This window comes from Rissa tridactyla, chromosome 6 (genome assembly GCF_028500815.1).
Source record: "Rissa tridactyla isolate bRisTri1 chromosome 6, bRisTri1.patW.cur.20221130, whole genome shotgun sequence".
In the NCBI taxonomy this organism is placed as follows: Eukaryota; Metazoa; Chordata; class Aves; order Charadriiformes; family Laridae; genus Rissa; species Rissa tridactyla.
The window spans coordinates 53,050,446-53,071,211 of NC_071471.1; the positions used below are offsets into that span (position 1 = coordinate 53,050,446).

General features: G+C 39.1%; 1 protein-coding gene across 7 annotated transcripts in view; it reads left to right on the top strand.

Annotated features, from left to right (window-relative positions):
- Positions 1-20,766, top strand: part of WDFY4 (WDFY family member 4) — a 155,905-nt gene that overhangs the window by 34,366 nt on the left and 100,773 nt on the right. For all 7 annotated transcript variants that reach the window (XR_008467017.1, XM_054205511.1, XM_054205513.1 and 4 more), the window contains 12 exons: positions 1,411-1,504; positions 7,909-8,123; positions 9,021-9,124; positions 10,095-10,302; positions 10,559-10,635; positions 11,904-12,122; positions 13,155-13,339; positions 15,787-16,018; positions 17,927-18,078; positions 18,566-18,677; positions 18,793-18,983; positions 20,548-20,700. Coding sequence is in view for 6 of the 7 variants with exons in the window: in XM_054205511.1 (XP_054061486.1) it covers positions 1,411-1,504; positions 7,909-8,123; positions 9,021-9,124; positions 10,095-10,302; positions 10,559-10,635; positions 11,904-12,122; positions 13,155-13,339; positions 15,787-16,018; positions 17,927-18,078; positions 18,566-18,677; positions 18,793-18,983; positions 20,548-20,700 (1,942 nt within the window). In the remaining variant the exon portion in view is untranslated. The remainder of the gene's footprint in view (positions 1-1,410; positions 1,505-7,908; positions 8,124-9,020; positions 9,125-10,094; positions 10,303-10,558; positions 10,636-11,903; positions 12,123-13,154; positions 13,340-15,786; positions 16,019-17,926; positions 18,079-18,565; positions 18,678-18,792; positions 18,984-20,547; positions 20,701-20,766) is intronic.

A 20,766-nucleotide genomic window follows, 5' to 3' on the forward strand; every position in this document is an offset into this window, starting at 1 on the left:
AATTGAATTGGAAGTTTGGAAAGTCAGTCCTTGGATACAGTGGCTTATGCTAAAAATGAGCTTTCTTGGGAGCACAGCCACAGCAGGAAAAAAGATTGAAATTTCAATCCTATTGATACTGGTGGGACTGGATTTAGTGTGTTTTGGGGGCGATTGTAGGAAGTATTTTCAGTGTGTACTATTTTCCTGTTTAATATTTAAAAACTCCCCCACATTCATGTCAAGTACAGGTGTATGTGTCCACACTGGAGCCACTGCTGCAGGAAGTATTTATACCAGATCTGATTTTGATTTATTACACAGTAAATATTGTAAAAAAGTAATTTCTTTAAAAGTATCTGTCTTGAGGGTGCAGTAAGAATTATTTGTCACTGTGTGGCAGTGTGCTACACATTACTAGCTGCTCTGGTGTATCAGACGAGCCTTTTTAGAGGTGGCTAAAATCTTAATTACAGCCTTTTTACCCTCCTTCAGGTCCCTTGTAAAAGCTTTTTTTTTTTTATGCGCACTCTTTTACTTGAACCCTTTGTTTTATACAGTCCACAGAGCATATTGTGCCTTTTTTTTTTTTCTTCAGTGTAATTATGGCTGTTAGATGTTGCCTGTGCTTTTCTCATGAGATCTATTTGGGACAGATGTTTCTGACAGTGCACATCACATCTCCGGTTCAGAGGTACACTCAGAAATGCTGATAATACTCTGAACGTGGTGAGCCTGCAGTGCCAAAACTAGAGTTACTGCTGTGCTGTAGCTTCATCTTTGAGATACATCTAACCTCTAGCCTGCATCATGGCATAAACAGATCTTCTGTGTCATAACTCTGATGCCCCAGTTCCTTCCTGTGCCTGAATGTACAAAGGTGGTACATGGCAAAAAATGAAAACTGATGGGGAATCACAGATGTTTAACTTCTTTTACTAGTTTAGGCAGATTCTGGTGTTGGAAGGAAAAGGTGGCATACTGGTTTCATCAAGACTGTCTCAACTTTGCTTATTGCTATTATGGTTTGAAAGTACTGAAGGTGTTGTCTGACCAAAGCTACAAACTGCTAGAAAATAGAAAATACAGCTCTAGTTCTGGGCTGATGCATCAGAGATATCCCTCTGGTCGTCTGTTCTCTGTACTGCAAGTACCTTTGAAAGCAAAGTTTGTTTAAAGAGGCTGCTGCACATCTTTGACTATGCAGGTCCCTGAGATTGTGAGCCCATGAACAGGTTATGTCCTGTCTTTGTTACTCTAAGGATTCTTCCAGCTGTTCCAGGTCATCTGTATTGTTTGCTTGGTTTCAAATCTGAGCCTGGTTACTGCTAGGAAAGTTTAATGCTGTACTCTGCTGGAACATTGTTGGACCCTCCTTACTGTTGTTAGTGATAATTATGATGATAAGTCTTATGTGTCTTTTTCCTGCAGGTGGGAAATGGGAGACTGCGCCATTGTACATCCAGGTGCTGTCTGTGTTATGGTGAGGTTGCTGCCAAAGCTGTACAAAGAGGGACACTCTCAGGTGAGTCTGAACATATCAAAGTGCCATCTAAGCAGTGTCTGCTGCTTTTCTGTAGCTTCATTTACAAGAATTGCTTACTTTTTGCAGATGTGGAAGTACTAAAATTTACCTATAACACTGGCAGGAGGAACAGTGCAATCTCACTGAGTCAACAGATATAAGAACAACAAAGGCTCTTGGCTATCAGTTTGACTAAATGTTTCTATACTTGTCTGATGCAGTGCATGGGTCTTGGTTCCCGAATACTTACTACAAAGGTACAGGCATAGAAGTCCCTTGAAAATTGTTTAAAATATTGCTAACGGACCCAGCAACCAGAACAGGCTGGCTCTTTAGGCCTAATAGTCCATAAACTTTCAATGCAGCTTAGAATCTGCTTTGCTTTGTCAAACCTTCCATACACATAGCCACTTTGAACAAGTATATTGCTGATATTATATCTGCTATCTGGACTAAAATACTTGAATACAATTTAAGTACATATGGAGGGATTGGAATAAAACCAGATTGTTTGTCCAGTGCTATGGAAGGTGGGAGTGCAACCAACTGCTAGCACATTCCAACTTTGTGTAGCGGAACCAAGCCAGCAACTAGTGAGATTTTGTTAATTACAGTAATTAATTTCTGAAAAACAAGTAGAATGGTTAATTGGACGAAAACGTCATGAAGAAACTATTGGAGTTTGCTCTAGGGCTGAGCTGTATGAGAGAGAAAGCCTCTCAGACCCTCAGTAGATGGCAGTGTTCTTAAAAATATGAAGGGCTAGAGCACAAATTCCAGCAATTTCAGTCATGTATTTAAGTGTGTTCATTTCTTCTTCACTCCCTTTTTTCTTAGTCAACAAGAAATTAATACTGATAGTGGTTTTTTAGTATTGCTGTTGTGAGTAGGATTGCCTCAATTAAAAAAAAAAAAACCCCTCCCTGTTATATGGAGTCTTGAGTCAGACTCTATCTAGGAGTTAACACATGTCCTGAAGAGTTTTTCATCAAATGACCCACAAAAAGAGTAGAGGAAAAATAGAGTTTTTCTGATTAATTCTATTTAAAAGTGGGTGAGAGAGTGAGTGGAACCTCATGTCCTGTAGCTTGGGCAGCTCACTGATGCTACCAGGTAGTGACAGAAGAGGCTGGATTTCGGTACCATTGCTCATAACTTATACCACTGCATGAACCCTTGTGAATGAGATGCTGCTTGGAACATGGGAGTCAGGCAAGATCTGATGCAAAAGGCGGACCTCATTTGCTAGTGAAGGGGAGCTACTTGGTGAAGGATAACTGAAGGAATTTCCCTTTAAATAGATATATTCTGTCACAAACAGAATACTATTCCTTCTTTTAGTGCAGCAGTGTTTAACAACTACATGACAGATGAAATAATTTTTTTGTGGATGGAGTTTTTTTTACTGTAGACTTTCATTCAAAAATCTGAAGAGGTTTCTTGCTCTGAGTTTAAGCCTGAATCGAATAGTATGTTTTTTATGAGCCATGGTGAAGGACAGGTAGTAACTAATCTGTTTTTGCTTGGTTTAGTGCTGTGATAGATCTTTTAGGCCCGGTGTTCAGAAGTAATGTGGAAAAATCTTCAGAATCAGTTCAGGTCATGTGCAAATCCTTTGCTTTCACAGAAATGGCAATAAGAAAACACTGCTTTTACAGAAACGTTAATGGAACTCAATAAAATTAATGTACTTTGATTCTGACCCTCAGAGATAATATCTATTTCCTGCCAAATTTGCTGCTCCTCAGTGACCTTTGTCAGACCCAAACAGTGAAGCAATGTTGAACCTGTCAGCATAGAAAAAACAGTAGCAGACAGTAAAACAGGTGGTCTTGCACTTCAGCGATTTCTTCTGACTGTCTAGAATGACAACTAAAAGCTGAGGAGAATAGATTTGTGGTTGTATATTACTGCCATTCCTAGGTATGATCAAAAATCATTTTAATGTCATATGGGTATGAAAACTTGCTTAAAAGCCTTAAAACCCCCCAAGAGACAGTCTTTGAGTAAGTAGACTGTATTTAGAGAATATTGCTCATGTTCATGCCCAGGACTGGTACTAATCCAGTTCCTATCAAACTGCATACAGTTTGACCGAATATAAGGTGGATTTTCCTTTTATTAATATGCTGCCTGCTCAGTGATTAAAGATAGCATTGTCACACGTTTCAAAAATTAAGTAACAAGTGAGACGTGCTAACATCAACTTCAGGTGTGTGGCTCAGGATATTCACAGGGTTTTTTTTAAAGAAAGAAGTTTCCCCTCAGACATACCTATCTCATCCTTGTCTGGCGTTTTGGAACTGCAGCTTTTAAGACTCCAGAGTGTAATGCCAGATCTTTTCTGTTTGCAATGTCAGATAAGGAGATGTCCAAAATCTGACAAGGCTGGGTAAGGGAAAGAAAAGAACTTTTGGGAAGAGAATCAAGGCATGATTCAATTCTGTGTCATCATCCTGGCAGGTTTATTGTGAGTATGGACAAAAAAAAGCCCCTCACATGATTCATTATGTAAATTATCTATACCTTTGTTAAATAATACTATTGCTTCCACAGCTGGATTTCTCCTCTCTGTTTTTATCTATGTGTCTCCTGTGATGAACTGCTGTCATATTGACAGTTGTAAAACTAAAATATTGTGCATCAATAAGGACTTTGCAACTTTTAAAAAGACCTTTATCTCTGTTTTAAATTTTGCCTAAATTAGTTGCTCTCACTAGAGATATTAACAGCATCTTAAAAACAAAAATTCTTAAAAATGTAAATTCTTTCTAAACTGAAAAGGTCTCTGACATAAGTATGCCCCACAGAAGACTGTGACTTTTGAGATTTGTCTGCCTTCAGACATATATTACTAATATCACTCCTAATGTAACTGTTAATATCACAGTGAGATCCTAAATTACTGCATTATCTGCACAAGGAAATTCTTTTGGGTATTTGGCTAGAGCTTCATTCCCATTTGGGTTGTGCAGCCAAGGCTTTGGGAGAAAGGAAAGGAGAATGGACCAGAACTCTGGTAGGAAGAAGGCGATTAGAAACACCCTGGCAGTGGGTCCTCCAGTCTGGGCTGGTAACAGAAGGTCAGCTCTTTCCTCTGAACACTTTCCTGCGGGCTTTGCTCCAGCTTTGTCTCCTGGGGGATTTTTCTCTGCTGAGCCTGTTCTGATTACAGCAGGACTTTTTTAAAAAATAAAAAAAAGAAAATTGCACAGGCAGCCTGCATGTTCTTTTCCAAGGTTATTTTGGAGCTTTTAGTAAGAAGTTTGCTTCTTCATTGATCAGCCAGCTTCTGAAGCTTTCACTGTTTATACAGACCAAGCAATTTTCCTCCTGTGCTTCCAACCCCACAGCCTGCCCTTTTATTTGTCCTCTTTCTCTTGTTGTTCGCTTTCTCCTTAAAAAGCAGCCAGTGTCTCTGAGGTTGCACTAAAGTCTTGGTAACGTACCCTGGATTGAAGAGATGGGAACTCTGCCAAGAAGCTCTGGCTAACTGTATTGAAGATCATTTTCTACTTTGTCTTCTTTTTCATGCAAACATATCATTTGTAAGGTGGCACACAGAAACAGCTTTCCCTTCCTCTCAGGTGTCTGATGAGCATCATATTGTAACACTGCACGGTAGCTTAGAAAAATGAGAAGGAAACACTGCATTCAGCTAATACAGTGGGGAAAAAAATACTGCAACTAAATGTAATTTTGTGAGGAAGAGGGCTGTCAGACCACCAAAACTAAAAAAAGGATTGTTAACATTATGAAGAGGTTTTGTTGCCTGGCTTCAAATGGTCAAGACTTGCTAGTATATTTTCTCTAGAAGGCAATAGTACCCCTGGTATTCATACGAGGAAAACTCTGTAGCTTCTCTTACACATAAGCTGTACCAAGGGGAAATGTGGAAAGCCTGTTGGAGATGATATAATTTATGTGAGGCATTTAACTAAGTTCTATCTATGTCATGTTTTTGGAAAAGTAGAAACAGTTCACGCATTTCATTATGCTTTTTTTTCCCCTGTCTTGCAAGGAGTGCATGAACATAGGTTATTCTGTATCTTTGTAAAACCAGTTATACATACTGTCAGCAAAGTAAGTTTCACTTGTTAAGGTCAGTGGATGAGAATTAACTCAACAAAATACTGTGATAGAATGGGAATGTGCTTGTGGCTAGGAACTATTCATAAGGAATTTGAGCTGTGATAAATTTATGAATTATTTACTTTTTATAACATTTTAAGGAAAAAAATATTGCACAGATGATTTTCAGAAGTGACTCAAACTCTACAGACAATGGGTTTTAAGCCGATGGATGTCTAGCTTTTTCTTGAAAGCGTGATTTAAAATCGTAGGTCACTTGGAACTTTTTGAAAGTGCTAACTTTCAATGCCTTGATTTCTTCGTTAGTAAAACTAAATCTCTGTGGTATGTTAGGAAGTTAATTCTAAATTTCTGTGAAAGGCTACTAGCTTTTCAAGTGAGAGGTGCTCCTGAGATTGAAAAGTTAGTTTGCTTTTTGCAATTGCACATAGTATTATTGCTGTATCATTCCAAACCCTAAGAAAATTAACATCCATTTGAAATGAAAACACGCTGCCAGAGGTTCAAAGTTCTTGCTCATCTTAAACATAGCATAATCATTTTGAAGACAAATAATAGTGAATGAAATTCAGCTACCATGTTTTGAAACTCTGGGCTCTTAGGAGCAAGAATCAGGGAACTACTTGAACAGATCGGGGAAATTGCTGGGTGACATTTTGCCCTTAAGACTGTAATCTGAGGCAGAGCTGTGAGCCCAACTACATTCTAACTGCACCTTCAATATCCTGATTCATGTATTATGTTCAAGTAATACATGTTAGGAAAATCAATCCACGCATATAGAAACACACAGCCTGGTTTCCTGGCCACCATTAATATTTCCACTAAAATATCATTTTACTGGAACTAAGATCCACGAAAACAGCACACTTTATTCAAAACAAGGCAATACTGGTATTGACAAAGCTGCTAAGCTAATGAAAATAATCAATTTTTTTGTATGCCATTATGCTTGTATTGGATTTATTTTGGAGTAAACCCGTAGTTTCGCTTAGTCAAGACGTGTGTCCTTCTTTGTCTTCACGTGTTTTTATACATCCAGATACTTTCCTGCATCCAGTCATAAATGGAGTAAAATAGTAATTAAAGATCCATAAAGTTATAAGTGAGGCTTTGATGCACTGTAACAATAAGTGCCTCTCTGTGAAGAATAGTGTACTTCAGTCTGGGGGATGATTTCTGTGTATAATGAGATGCACGTTGAAACTTGTCACTGGGAATGAATTCAGGGAGAAGAAAATGTTACACAAAACTTGCCCTTCAGGTATCAAAAATAGTAGTTGAGTTTACAAAAACAATATGTATGTTGTGTTGGGTGTGCTAGTATTATTGTCTAAGTGCTGCAACAGGGGCTTTTGGTTCCCGAGCACTTTGAAAACAAATTGCTTATTGGCTTTGGATTTGTCCTGTACTGGTTTTGAGTTTGGTCTGGATGCAAAGGAGCTGAATTCCTCTTTACACTTAAGCCAGTTTATTCTGAATCCAGTGAAGTTGCTTCTTATTCAAGTAATAAAATCAAATGTCAATGTCCTTGTCTGCATGTCTGGCACAGTTATTGTCCTTTTCTTTAAAAGTTTGCATAATTATTTCCTAGAAGAGCATATGAGAAAGTCAAAGAGCTCTTGGGGGTGGGGAACATTTAATCTTTGTAAGACTTGTGTTTAAACATATGATGCACAGCTACTTCTGTGTGAAATCTAGTTAGGTCAATGAGGTAGGCTCTGCTCCTAATTGGGAACAAATTGTTCTAAAGATAATTTGTGAGAATCGAGATACTTCAAGAACATTAAGAAGCAATAATGAAGTAAAACTTCAATTCAACAAAACACACAGAGAAGTGTTTAAAATTAAATGCTTCCTGATATTGCCAGATACAGTTTTGTTTAAGAACAGTGCTTTTATAACGAAGAGTACATCTTATTAATATCACTCTCCATGTGCTTAATCTTTTTTATATATTCAAAAGTTACTGTGTTACTGTTGGTGCTTATGCCTAATAACCTGCCCTTGGTGGTGGTCGCTTCTTTTGAGTGAGAGACGATTGTTCTCTTCCTTCACTGCCGTAGTGTTGTGGCAGGAAAGCTCAACTGTGGATCGCCGAGCAGCTCCTCAGAAGGATATACTCACACTATTCAAGTGCAGAGCTTTATAGAACAGGCATGCAGTTGCACTTGAGCCTCTGGCCTTAGAGGCTTATTTTCTGGGACAGATTTTTACCCCCAGAGGTTTGTAAATTGAAAATAAATAAATAAATAAATAGATCACTGTGTACAGTTTTAGTTTCACTGACTTCAGTTCTGTGTCTATTTCAGCTTTCCCAGGAAATCCAATGTGCTGTGGTTGATCATATCCAGTCTCTGGTGAAGTCAGAGAAGAGTCGCCAGGTGATGTGTGGATCTGGCTTGCTGAGCACCATCATAACTTCCTGTCAGGATGCCTTCCGCAATGAGAGCCATCCACTGCATCTGCCCCTCACTAGAGTGTTTGAGAAGCTTGCATCGCAGGCTATTGAGCCAGATGTGTTAAGGTATCAGATTGTATCTAATGGAACCAATTTGCCTTAGTGGTGCAAATTTTTTGCAAGGTTTGTGTAATAATTGGATACTTTGTGTAGTGCTGTAATTCGGCAAGACTCTTAGCCTTTTGTTTCAATCTCAGTTAATACTACTCACATATTAATCCTGGGGTATATACTTGAGTGACTTACTGAATGAAGATGGTAAGAGCCTGTAGTGTTCTGCTGTGTCATCTCTGCAGGGCTTGTAAAGCCATTTAGGTATGGTAACTAATTAAGTAATTACAAAACAACTCCCCTGGTATTCATGTGGAGAAGCTGTTTCATGAAGAGTAAAAGTACCTTTTTCTTATCTCTGATCCATGTTGATGACAGATGCAGAAAGAAAAAGTGTAGTCTTGTTTCTCAGTCTGCTGTTCCTACTTTGAGGACGTACCTTCTTCTTTAATGCTAACAAATGCTAATAGAGAGCAGAGTGCAGATCAAGTTGAATATGTAGTGGAAGATTGGATTTATTTTACTCAAAAATGGAACAGAATTTATTTAAAAAACAAAACAAAAACCAAACCACCCCACCTACCCCCACCCCAAAAAAACCACCCAACATAGACTTTTTTTTCTGAAAAATTAGTAGTATTCAAAAGTACAGCTGAAGAAAATAAACTTTTGATTTTTTTTCAATAGAAAAACCTTGAAAGGGGGAGTGTAAAGCAAAACAAATATTTGTGATGATACAATGGAACACATTCCTTCTGTTTTATTTGTGATGGTTTTAAAATCTGGTATCCAATAAGAAAGTTGGTCTCCAGAAGGCTGAGCTGTATTTGCATGGTTGCTATGACTCCAGGGTGTCTGGCTTGACTGTTTTCCTTCTTTTGGTTGGTTTCTTCTTTTTTTTTTTCATGTTAGGCAATTTCTTTGGTTGGGAGGTTCTCCACCACTACCTTCCAGGCCCAGCAAAAACAAGTCCACTGCCCTTTCATGTGATTCAGCTAACACAGCTTGGAACGAAGGTAAGCACACAATGAACAGCCGGTTGCTGATACAGCAGCTGGGTTATAGATATCCCTGTAACGACAGGATACTCCTATTGAAGTAGGTTCTCCAAGGCAGTCACGGTGAAGGTGGAGTATGCCTGGACGTTTTAGACTAGGTATTGCCCAGGTTGGGTGGTACTTGACCAACACTGAGAGCTGATCTGATGACCAGCAGAGATCAAATTATAATACGCGTGCTGAAGCCAGATGCTGATATATACTTAGACTTTGCTGGATCAGACATGGAAGCAATCTATACAAATACTAATCATATTCCACAAACCAAACCCACAAAATTCTGGGTTTGCAGCATGCTTTCCCTGTGGTTTATAGCTAGAAATAGCTATAGGTGTGAATAAAAACCACTGCTTTTTGTAATCCCTAAAATATCCTAGTAGTCTACCTTGCTTATATGGGCCACTTTCTATCCAAGTCCTTTCTCTGTTCTAACATATTTTGCAGATGAAAGGCTACAATAGTAGTATTTGGTGCTTAAAGTGGTCTCATGCCTATGAGACACCTGATAGAGCACGGTGCAAATTTGGATTATGTGTTCTTTGAAGTTGTTCCTCAGATCCTTTCCCACATGTTGGTTGTAACCATTCTGTTATGGCAGAATTGAATGGTCTGTGTGTAAGAAAAATGGAACCAAGGGGTCAGGAACCTTTTTTACTAGAGGTGAAGTTGGAGTTGCCTGAAGATGTGTGGGAAGAAAATATGGCTATCACTTCTGTAAGCTCATCCCTCTTCCCAGCCTCTCATTTTGAAATTTCTTCAGTGCAATATTTTTGTGTGTTGCTGAGGATTTCTTCAGGCTGCTGAGGATGTGTTATTTGAAGAGCATGCAATGTTGTTCTTAGCAGTGACGAACTGAATTGGGGTAAACCTGTGATCAAAAACAGTATTGCAGACACTGAGGTGGTCAGGCACTATGTTGATCTTGCAGGTTCAGAAAAGGACATGGTGGACAATAAAACTGATCCTCAGACAGTTGTGCCTGTCAGCAGCTCTCCTTGGGTGTCTAAGGGATCTGCATTGGCACTCCAAACTGCAATGAGTCTCATCTCCATGACGTCACCTCGAAACTTCCAGCTCCGCAACACTGCTTTGGCTCCGTCATTTGTGGAGTTTGACATGTCTATGGAAGGATATGGGTATTGCTGCTGTTGCTTTTCTCTTTAGCTGCTCTGCAGTCTCCAAGCCCTTATTCTGGAGACACCAACTGATCACTTCTTTCTTTATCTTAGTAAATTCTTGTGCCCTATTGCTGCCTTCCTTGCAGTAATGTTGACAACCTGTTTTGTAATTCTTATTGTGATAGCACAGACTCTGCCTTGCAATGGTGATTCTGCAGTATTAAGTCACTGATGACTTTCAGGGATGATTTTATGTTTCTACTTGCTTTTGTAGGTGTTTATACTTCCCTACCTTGGCCACTGTCATGGGACCCAGCGTAGAGCAGTCTGTCTCAGGAGGAATTGGCATAGGTAAGCACTTTCATAGAAGTATAGGATTCTTTTGGTTAGAAGAGACCTTTAAGATCATCAAGTCCAACCATTAACCTAACACAGCCAAGTCACCACTAAACCATGTCCCTCAGCACCATGTCTTCATGTCTTTTTAATACTTCCAGGGATGGTAACTCAACCACTTCCCTTGACAAGCATGTTCCAATGCTTGATAACCCTTTCTGTGAAGAAATTTTTACAAATATCCGATCTAAACTTCCCCTGGTGCAACTTGAGGCTGTGTCCGCTTGTCTTATTGCTTGTTACTTGCGAGAATAGACCGACCCCCACCTCACTACAACCTCCTTTCAGGTAGTTGTAGAGGCGCACAAGGTCTCCCCTCAGCCTCCTTTTCTCCAGGCTGAACACCCCCAGCCACTCCTCATAAGACTTGTGCTCTAGACCCCTCACCAGTTTTGTTGCCCTTCTCTGAACATGCTCCAGCACCTCAATGTCCCTTCTGTAGTGAGGGGCCCAAAACTGAACACAGTATTCAAAGCAAATACTTGAATTCAAAGTGAATTCTAGGTGAATTCGCTCTGACTCACCTACAGCTTCCTGAAAGCAGTGACTTTTCATCCCCACTGAAAGCATTCACCATTTGTAAGAAATAGCAGCAAATAAGCTGCTATTTCAATACACTTCCATCTCTGCGTCCCAGTCCAGCTCTAAGCTGTGTAACTCAGACTGCTCACCAAAATACAGTATTAGACGCAACTTAATAGTGTGATGTATTAGCATTAACATTAGCAATACAAATTTAAAGCAGACTGCTAAGAAAACACTCTTAACGAGTAAGAGCCAAGTAAGATTTTAGGGTAATCTCCCATGGAAGGAATAGAAACTATCACTTGACATGAAATAGGATATACTCCTGTAGATCAAAATACTCTATTGGGTGAACTAGGAAATGGCTGTACTTTTTGCTTCCTCAATTTTGTGAACTTTGGGAAAACTTGTTTTTGTCTCATTGCTTCTCAACTGATGAGCTCTATGGCATGGAGATCTAGTAGTCATTTCTTTTTAGTCAATTTTAGGTCATTTATACGTGTGCCCACACTCATATGTGCAGTTTCTATGTTACTGAAGAGAGGGAGTGAAATCTAATATAAAACAACAGAAATTAAACCTCATATTCTAATGATGGTTCTTATATGGTATAGGCTACAAATGAAACAGAAAGCAGTTTGCTAACGTCTGCACAGGGAAACCCACTTCCTTACTGCCTTTTTGTTTCCTTTCTACAGGCACCAGAATGTTTCCTCCCTCAAGTGGCCTGACGCTCTCCTGCTGGTTTCTTGTTAGCAAGTTTGGTTTAATGCATAACAGTCACCCACTCCGTTTCCTCACGGTTGTGAGGCACATGTCAAGGACAGAGCAAGAATTTATTTGCTTTTCAGTAAGCTTCTTCCCACAGGACTGTTCTTTGGTCATTTCCACAGAAGAAGTGGAATTCCAGCCACTCGGTAAGGCTCTTCTCGGTCAAGCTTGCAGTGCTGTGTCCTCTGATTATCTGGAATTTTTCATTAACAAATCTCCTCCTCTTAGAAGTACCCAGGACATTAATGAGACTTTGTATCTCTGGTTTTCTTCTGCCAGCCTGTTATGATTGTAGTTCTTCATCATATTTCAGTTTTAAGTTGTTGTAGCCATTGAGAATTATTTTGTGGCCTGCAATATATGATAAAACTTATAGATATTCTAAGGAAAACTTTGGAATATCAGTTACATGGTTGTGTGCAGCTGTGGGAACTGGACTTGAATCAGCTGGTCCCTGCCTGTTCTGTGTGGCAGTAGGGAGGTTTGGGGAGTAGGACTGAGGAGTTTGGCAGCATCTAGCTTCCTAATCAAACAGCTTATTTCCTCCCCCCACTTTTAGAATGTTTTCTGTCATGCCAGCCTGTTAATCTTTTTCCTTGATGACATTTATCCCTTTCTCCTTATTGAGTAGAGTAGGTACTTAAAATGTGAATGTGAATTGCAGAGGAGGTTGAAAATGGAGTGGGAATAGTAACTGGGATTTTTCATGCACAGCTGACATTCTGTGAGTGTTCTGATTCCCTTAGATGAGGTTAAAAATCCCAGCTTGCCTCTTTTCTTAAAAACTACAAATTCATGTACAGAGTTTTCTCATGAATTTTCTAGGAATTTTTTTCTGTGTTAGCTAACTCAGTGAATATCCTGAGGGGTTCTCCTCTTAGAATATATTGGCTTTGTCCTAGTTCAGTCTAGTTTTGCAGCATTGAAGCAGTTAGCAGGTGTTATTTATGAGTATGGCACATTGTGTGTGTGAGGGTTCTTGAGAGTTGTGTAAGTCTTAGGTCCTGATAATAGACCTTCAGGGAATGTTTTAAAGACATTGCACAGAATAGCACTGAATCACTCTATATACCTACAGAGAGTTATGTTCTTTGTGTCACATTTGATAGTTGTGTTCCAGAGGCAAGGGAAGGCAAGAGAGACTTTCTATTGACTGCCCCCTGTTTTTGCTGTTACAGATATCATGGAACCTGAGGGTGAGGTCTTAAATCCCTCCCCATTTCCCGGGCAAGTCCAGTTTGGCTGTGGCAACCTGCTGGTCACTGGCCAGTGGCATCATCTCACAGTGACAGTTGCTAAGGAAACGAGGAAGAACTGTATTGTGTCAGCTTATATAAATGGTCAGATGCTTGGTTCTGCAAAGGTAAAGGCTCTCTGAATAGGTCTTGTGCCTAACGTTTGCCTTTCATTGCTTTTTCATTTTCATCTCCCCATGCACGTACCATCACTTTTTGGTATTAACCTGAGAGACTCCAAGCATGATGATTTGTGTGTATAACGTGCCACTCCGTACCGTGCATGAGTGGAGTCAGAAATCCATACAAATCAGGGCGTATTTGTGCTGCTTTTTGGAAGTATGTTATCAGCTTATATTGATGCTTTGAACTAGTTCCCTTCTCCCCCCCCCCACCCCCGCATGCAGATAACCAGGGCAATTTTGAGTGGTGACATTCGTCTGAGAGTTGGGGTTACCTAGTTTGCAGGTAGCTCAGGGTTATGTTGATGAAATTCAGTTGTACCCTTAGGACAAAATTTTTCTGAATTGGCTAGTGATTTTGAAGATCTCTTAGTTTACACCCAAGATTTTCAGAAGTTGTCATCTATAAAAAGTACATCACATTAAGTTGTGATCAGAGAACCCTAAACCAAAGGTGCTTTGGATTTAGGCTAAAACCGCAAAGGTGATGAGTTACATAGGGAGCTTCCATTTTTGAAGAAAGGCCTGGAAAAGTGGAAAGGTCATAAAGAAATAAACTTCTGTGACTGGCCAGCTCTTTGCAAGAGTTCCAAGATGGATGGCGTTTCCTCAAACATCTTACACAGGCGTGTTTCAAGCTCTCCTCTTCCTGTTACACCCATTGAACAATCAGCTGGTGAGTCAGTGGCCTTCTTCCCGCTGGCACTCTAGGCATTCATTCAGGTTAGTTGTTCAGTGTGTGATATAGCTCTTGAATTAAAATAATACTTCTGTTTTGAGTTAATAGAAATGAAAGAAATGTTTCAATTAGAAGTTTGTAAATTCCAATGATATAATTGCAAATATTAGTGTAGCTAGTATTTCCTGTAATGTGCCATTTCTTGTGATCTTCTTGTTGTATAGGAGTCAGTTCTCAAATAGTGAATTTCTCAGGTTGCATGAGATATCACAAGAAAGCAATCCAAATGCACCTGAAGGGTTCATAATCCACAGGATAAATGAGAAGAGCCCCTGTTTTGTGTTATGGTTATCATCATGCTCCTGGTCTTGTAGCTGATCTCAAAGATTTGATTTTTGTATTTTGAATGCTTCAGGCTGGCAATGTTGAAAATGCAGCCTATTTCTATTGCAGCTGTGTTTGGTGTGGTGTTTTTTTGGTTTTGTTTTTGAATAGAATCCTTTTATTAAATGAAATTTGTAACCTTGGTCTCTTCCTTTTTGTTCCCATATTTCAAATCAGTCTCAACACATGCAAAGCTCACTTGTGTGTTTTATACTTGCCTTGTAAAAGCAACCTGTTTAATTCCAAATATTCTCTTTCCCATACTTGAGAAAAATGATCTGTCTTCTAAATGCCTTTTGGGACCTATATCCATTTCAAGAATGAAAATTTAATTTAATTTGCCTTCCTTCAAATGAGACTGAAAGTCATCAATAAAACTAGGCCTAAGCATTGCAATTGATTAAAGAATTCACAGCAAATGTGTTTAACATACGATGAAGCAGCTCATAATAAATAAAACAAGACTTTAGTAAATAAAAGATGGTCCCAGTGCTGGAGTGTCTGACATGATGCAAGCCTTCATCCTGATGTGTGCAGTGAAGAAAAATTTTGTAAGGAACTAGAATTGCACAAAGGTTGTTAACATTACCAAAAGTGATTTTTGGGGTGGTGGAACTGGTGGGTTACTGTGTTGTATCAAGCCTAATATTTGTTCACTCAAGTATCAAGTCCTGCCTCCTAATATTGACCATCCCTGTCTTCTACATCTCAGTAGTCAGAGATCAGTAAATGCTAGGAGTCTGTCATCCTAACAACAAATAGTTAAAGGCAGGGCTAAGCCCTGAAGTAAAATATAGTTTACCAAAAAAAAAAAATCCAACTGCTTCCTACTAGAGCTGTCTGGATTTAAATGAAATTATAGATTCAGTTTAGGAAGCTGAATCCTTATTTTGATACCAAAAAGGAATAGTCCACTTTCCTAAAGTATGTCACTTTCACTGAAGCTAACTGATGCATTTCAACACTCTACACTTCAAAAACTGTTTATTCTCTAGGTGCATGGTACAAGGTGCTATCTGTAACTTGGCTTTCTGTTTCGAAAGTTTAGAACAGGAAAAATAAGTCTGGGGTCAAGATAAGGTTTTTCTTTGAGAACACTTGAAATTATTTTGACTGTGTTTTTTGAACAAAATGGAGGCTTGAACTTTACAAAATGCTTGTTTGTGATACTTCTGAAAGTCCAATTTCTAAATGGTCATTGATAATTGTGTTGCACAGCTGACTGAGACTTCATTGAGGAAAGAGGGGGCAGGCAGTACCTTGCAGGGACAAGACCTCAAGGCATCTTGAGTGTATCAGGTCCCCTCAGTGAATTCTTCCTCTGTTGCAGATGCAGTATTTTCAGCCCTTACCAGGTAGCTGTATTTCCATGGAACCTTCTTCCTTTATTGATGTCTATGGATACATAGCTACTCCTCGAATTTGGAAACAGAAGTCCACCTTGACCTGGCGCCTTGGCCCTACATACTTATTTGAAGAAGCCATCTCTGTGGAAACCATGGAAGTGATTAATAAGCTTGGCCCACAGTATTGTAGCAATTTCCAAGCAGTACAGCTTCAAGGTATGTGATAATTCTCATATCCACCACTACTTGTTTGTCAAGGCAATGCTCTTTTTAGCTTGATAATCTGCTGTTAGTATTCCAGCTGTGCCTAGAGCTCACTCTAAAAGCCTGGAACTCTGTGTTACTGAGTATTGTACAAGATTGTAGTAAGATAATATGAGGATCTTGTAACATGCTATAAATTGGACAGGAAAAGAAGGGCAGGAATTAAGCAGCAGAGAGAGCTGGAGAGTAAAGAGGGATAACATGTCCTTGAGGAGATGTAAGATTGCAGTTTCTGTTGGACAAGTGTTATAGCAGCAGCTTTAACTGAGGCATTCTGCATTTATGGTGCTACAGAAAAACACAGCAGAAAAAGCATCATCATCATCTTTAATTGCAAATTCCTGCAGTGTAGGAGAGAGCACAGGGGAGAGAGGGGTAGGGGAATAAGTTACATTCCATTTAATGAAGAGGCTTTTTAACTAAAGTGTATTGTTAGCTTAAATTATTAAACAGGCAGACAAAACATTTCAGTTATTGATTACTGTTTGTTCAACAAGTAGTTCATTCACCTCTGTACTAGAGCTCGGAACGAAATGGGATGGTCATCTCCCATGTGAAAGGAGCAGAATAATTTCACCTGATGATGCTCCAGCCTAAAGCAAAGTGAAAAGACTGGCTGAAAGCACTCAAAATGCTGTCAATCTAAACCACAAAAATCTCAAAGTCAAGCATGAGAAGGAGTTGCTGAAAGAGAAATTATATCAAAATACAGCTCTAAAATAAAAATATCACCAATAGAAGTCAGAAGGATTTGATTTTTGAAGTGTTGATTCTTTATGAAGTCTGGGGTGCTCACCCCCCTCCCCTTCTGCCTCACATTCTTTTTTTCTTTTATTTTTTTTTGGGGTGGTGGGGTGGTGGTGGTGGGAGGGGAGGTGGTACCTAACATCTCCCTATTCCGTTAAAACACCCAAAGAAAGTTTTCTAATGGAAATTTTGACTTAGAAAAAGTTTCATCACAAACCCCCAAAATATTATGGTTTTTTCCTGAAAATGGGTTTATGACCTTGTTGCAAACAGCAGTTTGAATTGTTTCAGCAGTGTTGTGTCCCATCTCACCAATATCTCATTGCTTCTCACTAATCAGCAGCAGCCGTGTGGAGGCTTAGCCAGAAGTTCATGTCCTACTGGAAGGGAAATAGGTGACACAGTCTTGGGGCACTTACTTTTAGTTAATCTTCATGCAGTATAAGGGCTGTGTCACCAGCATTAGTAAACAGTTTCATAAATCAACTGTTTTGAAAGTCTATAAAATTGTCAAAAATACAAGATTTTTTTTCCTTTTAAAGGTACATATAATTTTTCCAAGTACGAGCAGGAATAAAAAATTCTTTATAGAAAAGAATCTGAGAATTTCATACAATCATTGAGCTACTGAACCTGGTACTTTTTAGAGGCTTCCCATATGTTGTCAGTTGGCAGCTTTGAACTTTTGCCTCTGTCTTTTTTTTCTTCCACATGAATCCTTGCTCCTAGTACCCCTGAGAAAGCTCCCAGTAACATGGAAGGCCTCTGAAATGCTTTCTCAGCCCAGAAAGTTTGTTTGTATTGTGTGCATAGTGAAAGGCTTATTCTGGACTTTTCTGAGCTTCATGAGGTACTAGAAGAGAACGTAGTATCTACCCAAAGCAGTAACCACAGGGGACAAGTCAAGCACATCTCCTATTGGTGCTTACGCTGACAAGATGCCATGGACTGTGTTGCAAACAGTGAGGGTTTTTTTTCTGATTATAGTTAAGTGAAAAAAAAATTCCTATTTAAATTTTGGTTTCTTCTACTTATTTTTCATCTGCCTCTCTCTGTCTTGCCACATTGAGCATGCAAAATTCCTTCAGAGGTTTATAGTCTCCCTTGTTTTAGGTGAGGACAAGTACAATGATCATAATCCTACACCTCTGGTGTCAGAAGAGAAGATTTCTTTTGGAATTAATGCCGTGTGCTCCTCTCTCACTACGGTCCAAGATATAAAGAGCTCCTACAATGAAGTGGATGGCCGGCTGATTGCCAAAGAGGTCACAAATTTCCTTCATTTGTCTTAAACATGTTTTCTCTTGTTTCTGATTGGTTTCCTGGAGCAAAGTTTGTGACTTTGTGTTAGTTACATACCTCCTTAACTCTGTTCTATTCATGGTTTTGTCTTCATCTGTGGGGAGGAATAGATTGGACAGTATGAACACAATGTTAAAAACCTTTCTTGAAACAGCAGGAGAAGCCATAGTTTCCAGGTCTAATGATAATTTGTTTCAGTCTGTGATTTCTTAATGACCTTTCACATGCTATTCTAGCATTCTTGCCAATGCCAGGCCTACTGACATGTTGAAGTAATGGGGTTGTGGGATATTTTAGGTAAGTGAATGTTTGTCCTAACAGTCGACTTCGAAGGAAAAAAAGGTTTTCATAGTCTAAAAGTAATAAAATAATCTAAAGTATCGCAGTGTTTGGTTTTTGTCTCCTCAGTACCACCACAGTTTTTCTTAGAATGTCTCTTATCTGTTTCAGATTGGGATTAACTCTCGGGACAGTTCAACTCCAGTATTCCTAGCTAAGAATATTGCTGGACACCTTTCGGGTTCCTTGCGGACTATTGGGTCAGTTGCTGTGGGCCAATATGGTAAATGCATTATGCCTTAGTGTTTCATACTTTTTTAAGAGTTGATCCTTTCTCTGTCCAATAACAGATTTAGTCCATTGTAACTTGCTGGTAGAGTAATGATGCAATTTCCTAGGGGTAAGAGTGTTCCAGTCCTCTCCAGCAGCTACTAGCCTGAACTTCATTGGAGGCCCTGCCATTCTCCTGGGTCTCATTGCTATGGCCCGTGATGACCACACCATGTATGCAGCCGTCAAAGTCCTGAACTCCATCCTGAACAGTAGCCCAATGAGTGAAAAACTGATGAGGCACATGCATGGATACGAGGTAGATACTCTTTTGTTCATTCATTCTGATTATAGTCTCTCGGCTGGAAAACCTTATCCCAAAACCTATCGACGGCAATGAGCCAAGCTGGCTATTAGCACTTCTGGTTGGAACTTTGTAAGTTATGAGATCTTTGAGGGGGATATAGGATAGTGCTCTAAATCCTGTGCTTACAGTCGCTGGGAACCTCTATAAGAGTATATCTGCTGATGGGAAGGTCAGCACAGATGTCTCTTGGTCAGACATGATCTAGTAAACTGAATAAGCCAGTTCAGCAGATTTGTGAGTGACCCACCCTTCAACTTTTACCAACACACTTGGTCGCTCCCACAAGATACCACTGCTCAGGCAGGTCTGCTTCCTCCCCTTGGCTCATCCAGCCTAAGATTTCTCATTACAGACTGCCCAGTGTAGGGTTGACAATTAATTCCTATGGCTCACTCTTCACTGTGTATTAGGAATTTGTGCTGATATAAATAAGTGCTGTCTGTATTTCATTGATTAGGTCTGTCCTAAATTCATCTTTCAAACGTGAAATCTGCAGACTGACTGAAGAGTTTGGTTGTATTTAAGCACTATATATGTAATGTTGGATGGGTTAAGGCTCAAGTGTGAAGTTTCAGTTCAATGTCATTTACATTGGGCTGCATAGGCTGAGCAGAGTCTTATGGAACAGAGAAGACTCTAACAGAGATGGTTCCAGATGATACTCTTAACACTAGGGTTTCATGAATGATTTATTATAAACTTTCCATTTTCCCAATTTGTGAATTGTTTATAAATTGATCCTGATTCATATGAATATATTTATCGTATGTAGATATTGCTTGCCCAGCCCTTTCTTGTGGGTGAAAGCCAGCCTTTAGATTGTGTACTAGCTGTTCCTTTTGACTTTGTGCTAAATAGTATTCTCTCCACGTAACTGATCGTTGTGTTGCAATGGAGTGGTTTTGCTCTTTGTTTGGCTGTCTGAATCTTTTTTTTTTAAAAAACAGTCAATGAATAAAAAGGTATCTTTATGTATTTTCAAACGAATGTCGTCTTCTGCCAACCTATTCAAAAGGTAGTAGCTTTCTGAATGTTTTTCTCACTGTATCATGAATTAATTGAATAATCAAAGATAGACTCAGTTGAGAAACTGACAGCTTCACACAAATGTCTTTCATTTGAAGAGGTCAACATTAATTATTTTTTTTTAAGCTGTCACTATTTGCAAGCAACTAAGAATACATCCATGAAGAAAACCTACTGTGGTTATTTACAATTATATTTGTATGTTGCTTTTTGTAAATTCCATTAAACATACTATGGCATGTATTTTGCTCCTGTTCAATGCCACAGTTGTCAAACTCCTTCAAAAACTTACCCTTTCACTTACTGCACAAAATTTTATGCCTAGACTGAAACCCTCGCTTTCTTCATAATGCTTATGTAACATGTATGTATGTATGACTACTACAGCCAAGTAAACTGTGCATTTGTTTTGAATTAAAAAATAGTGTTGTATGTTAGATTACATATACAGATTGATACTTAGCAGATACTTATTAAATCTTTTTTCCAGTTGCTGACATATCTACTGAAGAGGAAGACACAGCTGTTAAACAACAGGATTTTACAGTTAATGTTCTCCCTAGTGGGCACAGCTGAGCTTGGCTTTGAGTCTTCAGTCATCAAAAATTATAGTGCATTCCAGTACATTCTCTGCAACTTTGAGGTAAAACTGTTGATTTTAATTTGTGGGTTTTGGCTGTATTAAAGATGGCTTTATAATATGAGGTTT